General features: G+C 42.5%; 1 protein-coding gene across 1 annotated transcript in view; it reads left to right on the forward strand.

Annotated features, from left to right (window-relative positions):
• dock2 (dedicator of cytokinesis 2) overlaps positions 1-16,015 on the forward strand; it is a 634,661-nt gene that overhangs the window by 240,117 nt on the left and 378,529 nt on the right. Inside the window, exon 26 of the mRNA XM_078550540.1 lies at positions 8,047-8,192. Coding sequence (XP_078406666.1) covers positions 8,047-8,192 — 146 coding nt within the window. The remainder of the gene's footprint in view (positions 1-8,046; positions 8,193-16,015) is intronic.

Below are 16,015 nucleotides of genomic sequence, written 5' to 3' on the forward strand. Positions count from 1 at the left end.
TTTAAAACCTTTGTGAAGTTGACCTCTGAGGCAAGTTCCTGAAGTACCTGGTTGTAAATGTAAAATCCTTGCAATATAAAATATAAATGAGTTAGTGGATGATTTATCTCCAGTTTCTTCACAAGGCTGAAAAAAATCAAATGCGAATCAGCTCTCATAGCTGACAGGTTTTTCAAACCATTCTTTTCTAGCCGGCATCTGAAGTGTTGACCCTCAGGCTATGGTTCCCCTAGAACCTTCAGGCATCATACCCAAAAGGCCAGGATTCAGGTGTGAGCCTCGTCATCTGTCGGTTCAGTCATAGAGGGATGTCGGGTATCTCAGCCGAACCCACTCCTGCCCACACCAAAACTTATTGTTTTATTCTTCATTGCTGCAATGTGGATCTTGCTGGCACGACTAACATTCATTGCTTGTCCGTCATTGCTCATGAGAAGTTGGTAGTAGGCCTTCTTTTTCAACTGTTGCGGATAGCAGTTTAATACAACTGGGTAGCTTGTTAGACCACCTTGGTTGGTAGCTAAGAGCTGTGAGACTGAGAACAACATTAAGGACAGACCAGATAAGGATGACAGGTTACTGTCCTAAAATACATTACTAAACCGGTTGGGTTTAAGTCCTCCGCATTCACCTTCCTAGTTGTGAGTTCTGGATAGTAATCAGGAACAAGAACCATGATTGACTTTCCCTCTCTAGTCAAATGGTGCTGCAGCCAATTCTTGAGCCTACCTAACAGCTAGCTTAACTGAGAACTGACTGAGCCAAGACCAGAAATCAAACCTGGTCTATATGCCTTAGCTACTCATTATTTCAGCTTGCTTAACCCATTGGGGGAATGCAACACTTTTACTGGCACCAGTTTGTTTTTCTAGATTTTTTTAAACTGAATTCAAACCCTCAAACAGCCATGGTGGGATTTGAAATCACCTTCACTCGATTAATAGTCCAAGAAAATAAGCACTTACTGTACTTGTACAGGCAGCAATCAGGAGAAGGTAGCTGCCAACCCACTGATGAAGCTTTAAATCACTTTAACAATGCCGAGTTGGAATCTTCTGAAAGCCATTTAAGCGCAGACTAAACCTTTTCTCTTCTGAACATGGTCATGTAATTGCAGTACAAATGTGCTTTGGGTTTATGTTAATAAAAGCAAAATGCTGGAGATGCTGGAAATATGAAATATAAGCAGAAAATACTGGAAAAACTCAGCAGGTCTGGCAGCATCTGTGGAGAGAGAAACAGAGTTAACATTTCAAGCCCAATATGACTTCTTTGGAACTGGAGGGAGGTAGAAATATGATGTGTTTTATGCTGTTGAAAACGATGGGGCGGGGGTAAGGACAGATGGAGCAAAATGGAAGGTCAGGGATAGGTTAAAGGTCAGGATAGATTAATTCCATGTCCAAATGCAGCAAGACCTGGGCAAAATCCAGGCTTGGGCTGACAAGTGGCAAGTAACATTCGCGTCACAGAAGTGCCAGGCAATGACTATCTCCAACAGGAGAAACTCTATAACCAACACCCCTTGATGTTCAATGCCATTACCATCACTGAATCCCCCACTGTCAACATCCTGGGGGTTACCATTGACCAGAAGCTGAACTGGGCTAGCCATATGAATACTGTGGCTACAAGAGCAGGTCAGAGGCTAGGAATCGTGCGACAAGTAACTCACCACCTGACTCTCCAAGGCCTGTCCACCATCTACAAGGCACAAGTCAGGAGTGTGATGGAATAATCCCCACTTTCCTGGATGAGTGCAGCTCCTGCAACACTCAAGAAGCTTGACACCATCCAGGACAAAGCGGCCCGCTTTTGATTAGCAGCACATCCACAAACATTCACTCCCTCTACCACCGGCATACAATAGCAGCAGTGTGTACCATCTACAAGATGCACTGCAGGAATTCAACAAGGCTCCTTCGACAGCACCTTCCAAACCCACAAGCACTACCATTTAGAAGAATAAGGGCAGCACCACCACCTGAAGGTTCCCCTTCAAGTCACTCATCATCCTGGTTTGGAAATATATCGCCATTCTTTCACTGGCGCTGGGTCAAAACCCTGGAACTCCCTCCCTAACAGCACTGTGGGTGTACCTACACCACATGGACTTCAGAGGTTCAAGAAGGCAGCTCACCACCACCTTATCAAGGGCAACTTGGGATGGCCAATAAATGCTGGCCCAGCCAGTGAAGCCCACATCCCGTGAATTAATTTTTTAAAATGACAAAGATGTCATGGAACGCAATAAAAAGGGAATGGTAATCATAGTAGTAAAGACTAAGGCAGGTGTTAATCGTGGAATGAATGTCAGCACTGTCAGAAAGCAAAAACATGAGGACAAGATACAGACTTGCACTTGGAGGTTGGGGGTTGGAAAAAAAAGTGAAAACGGTGGACAGAGTTCATTCTGAAACTGTTGAACTCAATGTTGAATTCAGAAGGCTGTAAAGTGCCTAATCGGAAGAGGAGGTGCTGTTCCTATAGTTTGCTTCAATGGAACATTATAGCAGGCCAAGGACAGAAATGTGAGCATGAGACCAAGATGCTGAATTGAAATGGCAAATGACAGGGAGGTCGACGTCATGCTTGCAGACTGAGTGAAGATGTTCTGCAAAGCGGTCACCCAGTCTGCATATAGTCTTCCCAATGTAGAGGAGACCACATTGGGAGCATCATTGTGAAAGAAGTGCAAGTGAATCACTGCTTCACCTGGAAGGTGTGTTTGGGGCATTGGACACTGAGGAGGGAGGAGGTAAATGGGCAGGTAATTGCATGGGAAGGTGCCATGGGAAGAGGATGAGGTGTTCGGGATGATAGAGGAATGGACCAGCGTGTCAGAGGGGGAACATTCCCTTCGTAATGCCGACAGGGGAGGTGAGGGTAAAATGTGTTTGGTGGTGGCATCATGCTAGAGTTGGCTGCCCTTGACATCAAGGCACCATTTAACCAAGCGTGGCATCAAGGAGTCCTAGCAAAACTGGAGTCAATGGGAATCAGGGGGAGAACACTCCATTGGTTGGAGTCATACCTAGCACAACGAAAGATGGTTGTAGCTATTGGAGTTCAATTATCTCAGTTTCAGGACATCATTGCAGGAGTTCCTAATGGTAGTGTCCCATCTTCAGCTGCTTCATCAATGACCTTCCTTCTATCATAAGGTCAGAAGTAGAGGTGTTTGCTGATGATTGCACAATGTTCAGCACCATCCAAAACTCCTCAGATTCTGAAGCAGTCCATGTCCAAATGCAGCAAGATCTGGACAATATCCAGCCTTGGGCTGAAAAGTGGCAAGTAACATTCGGGCCACACAAGTGCCAGGCAATGACCATCTCCAACAGGAGAAAATCTAACCATTGCCTCTTGACATTCAATGGCTTCCCCCACTATCAACATCCTGGGGGTTACCATTGACCAGAAACTGAACTGGGCTAATCATATAGATACTTTGGCTACAAGAGCAGATCAGAGACTAGGAATCCTGCAGCAAGTAACTCACCTCCTGACTTCCCAAAGCCTGTCCACCATCTACAAGGCACAAGTCAGGAGTGTAATGAAATACTCTCCACTTGCCTGGATGAGTGCGGCTCCAACAACACACAAGAAGCTTGACACCATCCAGGACAAAACAGCCCAGTTGATTGGCACCACTTCCACAAACATTCACTTCCTCCATCACCGATGAACAACGGCAGCAATGTGTACCATCTACAAGATACACTGCAGAAACTCACCAAGGCTCCTCGGAGAGCACCTTCCAAACTCACAACCGCTACCGTCTAGAAAGACAAGGGCAACAGATGCATGGGAAGACCAGCACCTGGAAGTTTTCCTCCAAGCCACTCACCATCCTGATTTGGAAATATATTGCCGTTCCTTCAGTGTCACTGGGTCAAAATCTTACAGCTTCCTCCCTAACAGCACTGTGGGTATACCTACACCACAAGGACTGCAGTGGTTCAAGAAGGCAGCTCACCACTACCTGCTCAAGGGCAATTAGGGCCCACACGGGCTTAGCGTAAACTTCCCTTTACCCTGTCCCAGCAAAGATCCATAACCCTAATCTCAAAACAAGGTTCCCAACTTCCCATTTCAATTCACGTACCAAACACATTGTGAGAATGCCGAAAATGGTTAGTTTTATCTTAAGGAGCTGTGTGCAGTGGGAATGGCATTCAGACAATGCAGATTGCTTCCACTTAGAATGATGGATAGAGAGGAGACTTTCAGCTGTCAAGCTAACCCTGGAACCCGAGCAGCCATAGACCATCTTGTGTTTTTGTATCCTACTTCACTTTAGTTCAACAGGATGTCACTGTTACTTTTAGAATAAAATTGGTAATTAGCAGGATTTGGGCACCACTGCAGTACTAAAGGTTATTGGGTAGGTGATGTGTTGTGACTGCAGAACGTGGGAGCTTTTGATTGCCGATGTAATCCAGGCAAACACATCTGTAGTAAGTGTCTGTAGCTTGAGGATCCTTGGTTCAGAGTCATTTATTGGAGGCTGAACTGCAGACACTGCGATGCATTATGGAGGGGGATTGTTACCTGGACACTTTGGACCAGGAGGCAGTCACATCCCTTAGGATAGGGTCTTCTGATTTGGCCAGTAGTCAGGGACAGCATGATGTGACTATGAGTGAGGCAGGTATGGAGACCCAGAAGGTAGAAGTGGAGGAGTCTCAGCCTTTGCAATTGGCCAACAGGTTCAAGGTTCTTGCAACTTGTATGGATGAAAGCAGTGGCTGCAGGTTGGATGAGCAAACTGACCATGGCAGCATGGTACAGGAAGCCATTCAAGCGAGGGGAGTTCAGAGGAATGTAGTGGTGTAGGGGGCAGTATATTTAGGGTGATAGACACAGTTCTCTGTAGCCGAGAGCAGGAGTCCAGATGCCTGTGTTTCTTGCCTGATGCCAGAGTTCACGACATCTGCTTTGGGCTGGAGAGGAACTTGCTGTGGGTGGGGGAGGATCCAGTGGTTGTGGTCCATGCAGGTATTAATGACATAGGTAGAACTAGGAAAGAAGTTCTGCTGAGGGAGTATGAGCAGCTAGGGGTTAAATTAAAAGGCAGAACCTCAAAGGTAATAATCTCTGGATTACTACCTGAGCCATGAGCAAATTGGCATAGCGTAAATCAGATTAGAGTGTTAAATGTGTGGCTCAAAGATTGTTGTTGGAAAATTGGGTTTCAATTCATTGGGCACTGGCACCAATACTGGGAAAGTGGAGGCTGTACCATTGGGATGGTCTTCACCTGAACCATGCTGGGACCAGTGTTCTGATGAGTTGTCTAACTAGGGCGGCAGAGGGGGCTTTAAACTAAATAGTGGGAGAAAGGGATCAAATTTGGGAAGATGTGATAAATTAAATAGAGAAGACAAGGCATGAGAGCAAGGTAGGAATAGGGAAATTATGATCAGAGGGTGGTAGGAGGGGACAGAGTGTACAAACCTAAGAGTGCACCAAGAGTTAAGGCTAGAGGTTACAAAAAGAAAAGACAGAACTAATGGCTCTGTATCTGAAATTATGTAGCATTCATAACAAATCAAATGAATTGACAGGGTAAATAGAAGTAAATTTGTATGATCTGATAGCCATTACAGTGACATGGCTGCAGGATGACAAAGAATGGGACCTCAATATTCATGTCATTTAGGAAGGACAAAAAGCTAGGAAAATGTGGAGGGGTAGCTCTGTTAATTAATGGTGACATCGATATAATAGGAAGAGATGACCTAAGTTCTGGAGATCAAGATGTAGAATCAGTTTGGGTAGAATGAGAAATAGTGAAGGTAATAAATCATTTGTGGGAGTGGTTTATAGGCCTCCTAACAGTAACCACAATGTAGGACAGGGTATGCAGGAGTAAATAATGTGAGAAAGGTATGGTGATCATCATGGGTGATTTTAATCTACATATAGATTGAATGAATCGGATTGGCAAAGTTATTCTGGATGATGAGTTAATAGAATGTTTTGGAGGCAATTTCTTAGAGCAGCATGTTCTAGCACCAACTAGATTTGGTAATGTGCAATGAGACATGATTAATTAATAACTTCACAGTGAAGCCACTTCTAGGTAGCAGTGATCATAATATGATTGAATTTCACATTTAGTTTGACAGAGAAAGGAGTGGATCTAAGACGAGTGTAGCGGGTAACATAATAGCATGGATAGAGAATTGGTTAGTAAACAGGAAACAGAAAGTAGGGATAAATGGATCATTTTCGGGTTGGCTCGATGTGACAAATGGATTGCCACAAGGAACAATGCTGGGGCCTCAAGTATTTACAATTTATATCAATAACTTGGATGAAGGGACCGAATATATGGTTGCTAAATTTGCTGATGACACAAGGAGAGGTAGGAAAGTAAGTTGTGAAGAGGACATAAGGAGTCTGCAAAGGAACATAGATAGGTTAAGTGAGCAGGAAAATATTGGTAGATGGAGTATAACGTGGCAAAATGTGAATGTGTTCATTTTGGCAGGAAGAATAGAAAAGCAGCATATTATTTTTATTTAAATGGAGAAAGATTTCAGAATGAGGTACCGAGGGATCTGAGTGTCCTGGTATATGAATCACAAGATGTTAGTTTGCAGGTACAGCAAGTGATTAGGAAGGCAAATGGAATGTTTTCTTTTATTCATTCATGGGATGTTGATGTCGCTAGCTAGGCCAGCATTTATTGCCTAACTGCCCTTGAGAAGGTGGTGGTGAGCTGCCTTCTTGAACCTCTGCAGTCCGTGTGGTGTAGGTACACCCACAGTGCTGTTAGGAAGGGAGTTCCAGGACTCTGACCCAGTGACACTGAAGGAATGGTGATGTATTTACAAGTCAGGATGATGAGTGGCTTTGAGGGGAACTTCCAGGTGGCAGTGTTCCCATGTGTCTGTTGCCCTTGTCCTTCTAGGTGGCAGTGGTCGTGGGTTTGGTAAGTGCTGTCTAAGGAGGCTTGGTGAGTTCCTGTAGTGCATCTTGTAGATGGTGCGCACTGTTACCACTGTGCCTCAGTGGTGGAGGAAGCAAATGTTTGTGGATATTATTGTTTATTGTAAGGGGAATGGAATATAAAAGTAGGGATGTTTTGCTACAGTTGTACAGGCCATTGTTGAGACCGTATCTGGAGTACTATGCACAGTTTTGGTCTTCTTATTTAAGAAAGGATATAAATGCATTGGAAGCAGTTCAGAGAAGGTTCACTCGATGATACCAGGGATTGGGGGGTCGGGTTAGTTTATGAGGAAAGGTTGGACAGGCTGGGCTGTCCATTGGAGTTTAGATGAATGAGAGGTGATCTTATTGAAACATATAAAATCCTGAGGAGACTTGACAGGGCGGATTCTGAAAAAACTTTTCGCCTTGTGGGAGTGACTAGAACTAGGAGATACAGTTTAAAAATAAGTGGCCTCGTATTTAAGACAGAGATGAGAAGAAATGTTTTCTCTCAGGGTTATGAGTCTTTGGAACTTTGTTCCCCAGAGAGTGGTAGAGGCAGGGTCAATGAATATTTTTAAGGCAGAGGTAGATAGATTCTTGACTAACAAGGGAGTTAAAGGTTATCAGGGGTAGGCGGAAATGTGGAGTTAAGGCCACAATCAGGTCAGCCATGAGCTTATTTAATGGTGGAGCAGGTTTGAAGGGCCGAACGGCCTACAACTGCCATTCATATGCTCATATGTAAATTCCACCATTTATTCACCTATCCCTGGCTAGCCTGTGAAGGTGATGGTGAGCCTATTTCATAAACCGCTGCAGTGAATTCATACAAGGAAGTAAGCACTTCAGAGACAGTTTAGAGACAACCACATTAGCTTGGGACTGGAATCAAATGTAGAACAGACTGAGTAATGACAGCAATCTCATCTCTCATCTCCAAAAGACAATGGTTGGATTATTTCCGGTAATCCGACAGCTGCCTGGTCACTTTTACTGATTCCCAATATTTATTCCTTGAAGTGTATTTTAATTCTCAAACTGTCGGTTTTTCCTGCACTTGACATTTCTCAGCATGTAGTCTCCACACTTCTTTTACAGAGTGCCGTGACATACTGCTTCCCATGATGACTGATGAGCTGAAGGCCCAGCTGGAGCAGAAAAATGAACAACAGCAGAACCTGGAGCTAAAGTACTGCATCGAGTTACTCAATAACATTCTGGAAGTCCTCAGCAAACCTAACGTGGTAGGTGATCCTGACCATGATTGAAGTACTTTTATTCTTTCCCCTGCCATTTAATAATTGATGGTGCGAGTAAAGGTGGTAAAGGTGAAGCCAGGTCTCTGAAATGTTGAATAGGAACATAGAAGCAGGAGTAGGCCATTTGGCCCCTCGAGCCTGCTCTTCCATTTAACTAGATCATGGCCGATCTTCTACCTCAACGCCATCTTCCCACATTATCCCTGTACCCCTTAAAGTCATTGATATCTAGAAATCTGTCAACCTCTGTTTTGAACATACTCAATGACTTAGCCTCCACAGCCCTCTGGGGTAGAGATAATATGAATTGCATGCAAATATATTGATTCTGGGTGAAGCACTATTCATTTAAATGTACTTCCACAGTACTGCATTACATAAGGGTCCATTTCAAGTTCGGCAATAATTGAGTCCGGAAGTGCAGTGGGGGATTGAAACACTCTGTGCCCTCCTTTCAGCACCCCCAGCACATGTCATGAATGGAGGTAAGTGGACAGATATTAGAATTGTTTGGGATAATCTGCTAGGCAGGCACAGAATTTAGAGCCAAGCATACTAAACTGGAAGGGTTGAATTGTCACAGGAACAGGCTTTATTAGGCCAAAGGCTTTTTTTCTTTCTCTGACCTTTATCATGTTTTTCTTCTTATTCGAACCAAAGCATTGGACGTGTGGCTCTGAAAGTAATTAATCCTTGCTTCAAGGATTCAATTTTAATCTCAGAAACCTCTTGTTAGGCCATCAATAAGCTGCCTTTAAGCCTGATTAATATACTTTCTCAATATGGGCTTTGAAACTTCTCTTTATGTCTTTGCTGAAGGTCATAATGACTTGATAAAGATATTTCTACCTTGCAACCTGCGGTGTGTCAGAATGATGCAATTCAGGCCAAATTGAGGTGGGATTTGGTATTCTAGATTTTATAGGGTTGGGAATTGCTGTTACAGTTCTTTGATATCAGGAGGTTATGGAGTTAAATGCAAACATGTTAGCACAACTGTGACTAGAATTGATTTGAATACATTTTTGGTGCAGGGAGGACTCTTGTTTTTTCCATCCCATTTTTCACTTATTAATGGTCCTTCCTCAGTGTTATCCCTCATAAGGACTCATGTTCAGTAACGTTTGCTTTGATTTAAGGCTTTCTGATGGGATCAGGTGCCGTGTTTGTTCTACAGCTAACCTGGTTTTACTTTCCAGTGAAGTCAGTGGAGAACAATATTGGGCATCCATTTCTGTGGGTTTCCTGCCTCATTAGTTCATTTAAAATTAATCCCATTCTCTCTGGATCTAGCAGTCAAATTCTGAGGAGGTCCTGGGCAGTGATTATTACAAGATGTTTCCACCAGTGGTCTAGTCTAGTCTTCAATTACCAATATGTAAGCACACTACATATCACCCAAATCCTATATTAACAATAAATCACTTAGCAACAGATGTAATTATAAAATTATAAATTGCTGATGGTACCAAGCTTGGCCATATAAGTATAAACAAGAATAATAATCCTAAAAATAATGCTAAATCTTCCAAATGCTAAACTTTCCCTACCACCGAGAAGGACAAAGGGAGCAGACACATGGGAACACCATCACCTGCAGGTTCCCCTCCATACCACTCACCACCCTGACTTGGAAATATATCGTCGTTCCTTCACTGTCCCTGGGTCAAAATCCTGGAACTCCCTTTCTAACAGCACTGTGGGTGCACCTACACCACGTGGACTGCAGCAGTTCAAGAAGGCAGCTCACCACCACCTTCTCAAGGGCAACTAGGGTTGGGCAATAAATGCTGGTCTAGTCAGTGACACCTTCATCCCATGAATGAATATAAATAAACAATCTGGGTAAACTAAGTGATCAGGTAAAGAAATTTAATGTGAATTAATGTAAAGTGCTGGAAAAGGAAGAGTGCAACTCTCATCCCATTGGCCTAGGCTAGATTAAATTCCACTGCCAGAGGTGAAAGGTTACTCAGTGTGAACTCTTCCAGTTTTAAATGATCTCTCCTCTGTTTGCTTTGGGTGGATGCACGCGTCTTAACCCCTTAAGTGCAGTTGAACTTTCTATCATGTGAGGCCATGTCAATCAGCAGCATGGCTCTGTCAAAGAAGTGTGGAGACTACATGCTGAGAAATGTCGAGTGCAGGAAAAACCGACAGTTTGACGTGAAAATCCCATTCTGAACTGGAAAATAGTCTAGGCTGAAGCAGCGAGGTGGAAAAATGATGGTTGATGAAAACTTTTAAAACAAAAGTGTCAGAATGGGCAGCATGAAGCATGTTGGCTAGAAGCTGAGGCTAAAAAAAGGGCAACAATTCAAACGAAGTAGGATAGAGATTGAATTGAGACATAAGGCCTTGCTACAGGGGCTGATACTCTGAAGGTTCAGTGACAAAAATGCAGTTACTTTTCACAATAAAATTGATTGAAATTCACTAGTTAGGTATTAGCAATATAGGTGTGTGTATATGCTTGTATAATACACGATTTTAACTAAGTGTAAAATGTACTTATCGATGCATCGGTTAAAATATAAATCAACCCCAAGGTCTGCATGTATCGACGTTTATACCAGACTATGGATGGTGTAATGATACCTCATTCACGTACCAAAATAAGAATAGGGATAGTCAGAAGCCCAGAGAAGCTGTATTATCACTTAAAACCCCACACATGTGCCTCTGAAGTATTTTCCATCCACTTGACCTGTTTAAATAAATTTGGCACCCCTGCTTCAATTGGTTTAGTTAGTGGAGCCAAAGCAGGACATCCCTGAACAGGCCAGAAAGTAGAGGCGTTCCATCTTCTCCTGGTGCTGATATTATGGTAAAAGTGCTACCATTGGTCTCAGGGATGGGGTGGAAATCAAGGTCCCACTCATTTCTCTGGATGTTGGTAAGAACAGAGTTGTGCTCAGCCATAATGTCTCCAATAGACTAGTATCCCTGCTGCTTACGTTCCTGCATGACTAACAACCTTGCTGTGTGCAAACTAGCTGCTGCATTTCCCTACACTACAACAGTTACTACACTTCAAAACGTGCTTAACTGACTGCGAGAGAGTGATGCAGTGGTAATGTTGCTGGACTAGTAATCCAGAGATTTAGCCTAATGCTCTGGGAACATTGGTTCAAATCTCACCGCAGCTTGTGGAATTAAAATTCAATTAATAAATCTGGAATATAAATCTAGTCTCAGTAATAAGATTTATTAATTGATGTAAAAAAAAACAATCTGGTTCACTAATGGCCTTTAGAGAAGGAAATCTGCCATCATTACCCAGTCTGGCCTCCATGTGACTCCAAACCCACAGCAATGTGGTTGCCCCTTAACTGCCTTCTGAAATAGTTTAGTAAGTCACTCAGTTCAAGGGCAATTGGGATGGGCAACAAAGGTTGACCTGTCTGGCAACAAAGGTTGACCTTTCTGGCAATGAAGGAATAAAAAAAAAATGCTTTGGGATGTCCTGAGGTTGTGAAAAGCGAGGTTGAAATGGAAATTCTTTCTTTTTCTTTACAATTAATACGGTTTCCATACACTGTTAAAATACAAGTTAAAAATAATTAGACTGTAGACTCAGATTAGGCAGCGCAAGTTGATGTTTTGCTGACTCATGAACAAATGTGTAGGAATGATTTAATGCCTCTAAAATTGCATGGATTTTAGTAACAAATAAATTGGTTAATGTTGGCTGCCCAATTTTCTAATAATCTTGGGTCAGGTGTTCTTTTTTTTTACAAGAAGTTATATTCACTCAGCTTCCGACCCAGTTCCATTCACTAATTTCCCCTGAGGTTTCTGACCATATTGTTTGCTTAACACCAAAGAGCAGACTTTTTCTGAATACTTAAATTGAAAACACAGATACACAGGGAATTGTTGCAGGAAGTCTGAGGGGAAATAGAAAAATTGAAGGGATTAAAAATGCAAGAGAACAAGGAAGTAATTTTTGCTCCATCTCCATCATGAGCTTGGCCGTCTCTTCCCTTTGCTGATGCAAAGAAACTTGCTGATTTCTCCCCTTCGCTATTTATCTTGAAGGTGCTGCCTCCTACCAAGCACACGGTAGTAACCCATTACTCTCCATTGGCTGAACAAACCACTCAGCTGTATCACAAAAAAGCCTACCCCCATCTTCTCAAGTCCTGTGCAGACCATGAAGACCCAGCTATGACCGAAGCCTGCCTGAATTTATGTCCCATTGAATTCATAGGACTTAGAAGGAGTAGGCCATTCAGCCCTTCGAGCCCGCTTCAACATTCAATAACATCATGGCTGATCTGGTTTTGATCTCAGCTCCGCTTTGCCCGCCCCCTCCCTCCCCCCGCCGCCCCCATAACCCTTGACTCCCTTGCCTATCAAAAATCGGTGTAATTCTGCCTAGGGGACACCATTTAAGAATAAGAAATCTCCCTTTTAAGACACAGATGAGGAGAATTTTTCCTCTGAGGGTCATTAGTCTGTGGAATTCTCTTCCCCAGAAAACAGTGGAGGCTGGTCATTGAATTTATTCAAGGCTGAGTTAGTCAGAATTTTGATAGACAAAGGAGTCAAAGGTTATGGGGGACAGACAGGAAAGTGGAGTTGAGACCACAATCAGAGCAGCCATGACCTTAGCAATGACAGAACAGACTCAAAAGGCTGAATGGCCTGCTCCTGTTCCTAATTCCTATGTTCATATTGATACACAATTTATGTTGTTGTAACAATAAAAGACCTAACTTCTCAAATCTTTCTCATACTTTTATTTCCTCGTACCAACCAGAACCCTAGTGAATTTATGTTATACCCTCTCAAAGCCTGTCCTTCCAAAAGTATGGATCCCAATACTGCACACAGTATTCTAATAACGATCTTATTATGATTTTATATATACTCATCATTGCTTATTGCCTTTTATATTCTACACCGCTTGTGATAAAATGTAGAATTCCATTAACTTTTTTACAGCCTTATCGACATTTAATGCCCTGTCAACCTGGGCCCCAAATTCCTTTGCACCGCATTGGGCTTACCTCCATTCAGAGTGTAATAACTGACATGGGTCATTAGCACTCCTTTAAAACCTAATAACTATTAAAACAACAACAGAAACTTATGTTTAAATAGGACATTTAACATAATGAAACATCCCAATGTACTTCACAGGGGCATTATACAACAAAGCATGACACTGAGCTATAAAAAGACATTAGGTGATCTGATCCAAGGCTTAGTCAAAGAGGTAGGTTTTAAGTATTATTAAAGGAGGAAAGCGAAGTAGAGAAGTGGAGAGGTGTAGGAAGTGTATTTCAGAGCTTGAGGCCGAGGCAACTGAAGGCACCAATGGTGGAGCAATTAAAGTCAGGGATGCACAAGAGGCCAGAATTAGAGGAGCACAGATATCTTGGCGGGTTGGGGGGCTGGAAGTGATTACAGAGGTGAGATGGGGTGAGACTATGGAGGAATTTGAAAACAAGGATGAGAATTTTAACACTAAGCTGTTGCTTGACCAGGTGCCAATGTAGGTCAGCAAGTACAGGGATGATAGGAGAACAGGACTTTCTGCGAGTTAAGATATGGGCAGCAGAGTTTTGGATGACCTCACGTTTACAGAGGGTATAATGTGGGAGACCAGCCAAGAGGGTGTTAGAACAGTCAAGTCTAGAGGTAACAAAGGTATGAATTGAGGCTTTTAGCAACAGATGAGCGGAGACAAGGTTGAAATTGGGCAATGTTACAGAGGTGGAAATAGGCAGTCTTCGTGATGACATGAATATGAGTTCAGAAGCTCATCTCAAGATTAAATTTAACACCAATCTGACAAGCAAATTGACTTTATCTCAGATTGTTGCCAGCGAGAGAGAAAAATGCCACAATGGCTTAAAATGACCAATACTGTTGTGTAAACCACAACTGGCTCTGGGTGACACATCTTTCGGGCATTGAAAATGTCCCACAGGCTTTGATTTCAAAATAAGGGCAATAAACTAACATTTCAAAGTAAAATTCCTTAGCAAAAGTATGATCCAATGAATGTTATGAACTGCCAGTGCATATGAAAGGGGGAATAGGAAAGATCCAGCCATCTGAAATAATTAATTGTTATTACACTTTATCAGTGACATATTGAGATTTCTGAAAAGAATAGAAAGTGAGATTGGGTGGGCAGACTAGATGGATCGATTAGCTCTGCGCAAAATGAATTACTATACTATTGTGTAGGAGACAGTTTTAATAAAATGTAGAGGGTAGTTAACCTATGATGAAATCACAGGGTGGAGACAAATCAGGAAGGCCATTTATCATCTTCTACCACACTCTTCACAGAATTAGAGTGATCAACATGTTAGTCCTTTCACTGTTGAGTGGTTGTCATGTCCCACAAATGCTCCATATTACATTAAATATCAGCCTTGTCTCATTTGATAGAGCTCAAAGTCAGAGAGTTCCATTTCAAGTCTCACTCCAGAGATCTGAGCACATAATCCAGGCTGGCCCTTCAGTGCAGTACCATGGGACCACTGCAGAGCTGATGTCATTTGGCTGAGGTGTTAAACCAAGGGCCTGTCTGATCTCCCATGTACAAGATCCCATAGGTACTATTATAGGAAGAGAAGAAAATTTTCTCTGATGTCTTGAAGAATATTTATCCCTCGGCCAATGTTCATTCAAAAACAGGTTATCTGGTCATTTACCACATTTCTGGACCTTGCTGTGCTGTGCAGAAATTTGCTGCCATGTTTATTTCTTCACAACAGTGACTATACTTTAAAAATGGCTGTGGGACATCATGAAGTTATGAAAAGTGCCAAATAATTGCCTGTTATTTCTTCAAGACTATGACCCTGTTATGTTTCTTGTATCAATTTGAAGCAGGTTGAGTATTGTGAGCAGATTCAAACTCACAAGATGCCTTTAACCCTTTGATTCAGTAAGATGGAGATCTGAGATGTATGCTGTTATGGAACAGTATGGATTTGCTCACTAGTGTCAAAACTTTAGCTACATGTCAGCAAAAGTTAAATGAGCTCCTTGCTCACAGTGGGAACTTTAAAACATTCCAGGCGGCCCATTTGTGGTCATGTTGCTAGGCCACTGATCCAGTGAGTTCAAATCCTACCCATGGTAGTTTGAGAATTTTGAATTCAGTTTTTTTTTAAATTTGGAAATAAAACCTCTATCAGTAAAAGTGACCTTGAAGCTGTTGGATTGTCATTAAAAACCCAACTGGTTCACCGATGTTCTTATACCTGCAATACCCGATCTGGCCTGTATGTGACTCCAGTCAGAGCCTCGATACTCTTGTTACAGATTCTTCTGTCGGGGGTTGTCACCTCGGCGTGGTGGGGAGATATTTCCTGTAATTGGCAGACTGTGATTCTGAAAGTCAGGTTGCATAATACAGGGATATTTTTGCATCCAGGCTGATCGCAAAAAAAAACACACCAAAGTTGTATATATTAGTCCGTCGCATTCTAAGTGATCATGCTTTAATCTTCTCTCTTGTGGCTAACCTCATTGGAATATTGTAAGAACGCATCAAAACACAGTGAAAGCTTAAAGGATAGCATTCTGCCATTCATATTTATTTAGGTGAATTACGTTTGTGAAATAAACATGCTCCAATGGGTTACAGAGTTATTGGTTTGACTGGCTGTGTGCCCCTGATGATTTAGTGAGTTTATCAAGGGAGGAACTGAAGGAGAGGGAGTAGGATCCTTCTCTAGATTTGACCGCTGGTGAGCTGAGCTCTGCAGGAGCAACAGTGAGGTTGCTATAATTGATCTCATTGCTCCTCGGTTAGGAAGGAGAAAGTCTCTTGGTTT

This window comes from Cetorhinus maximus, chromosome 10 (assembly GCF_964194155.1).
Source record: "Cetorhinus maximus chromosome 10, sCetMax3.hap1.1, whole genome shotgun sequence".
Classification (NCBI taxonomy): Eukaryota; Metazoa; Chordata; class Chondrichthyes; order Lamniformes; family Cetorhinidae; genus Cetorhinus; species Cetorhinus maximus.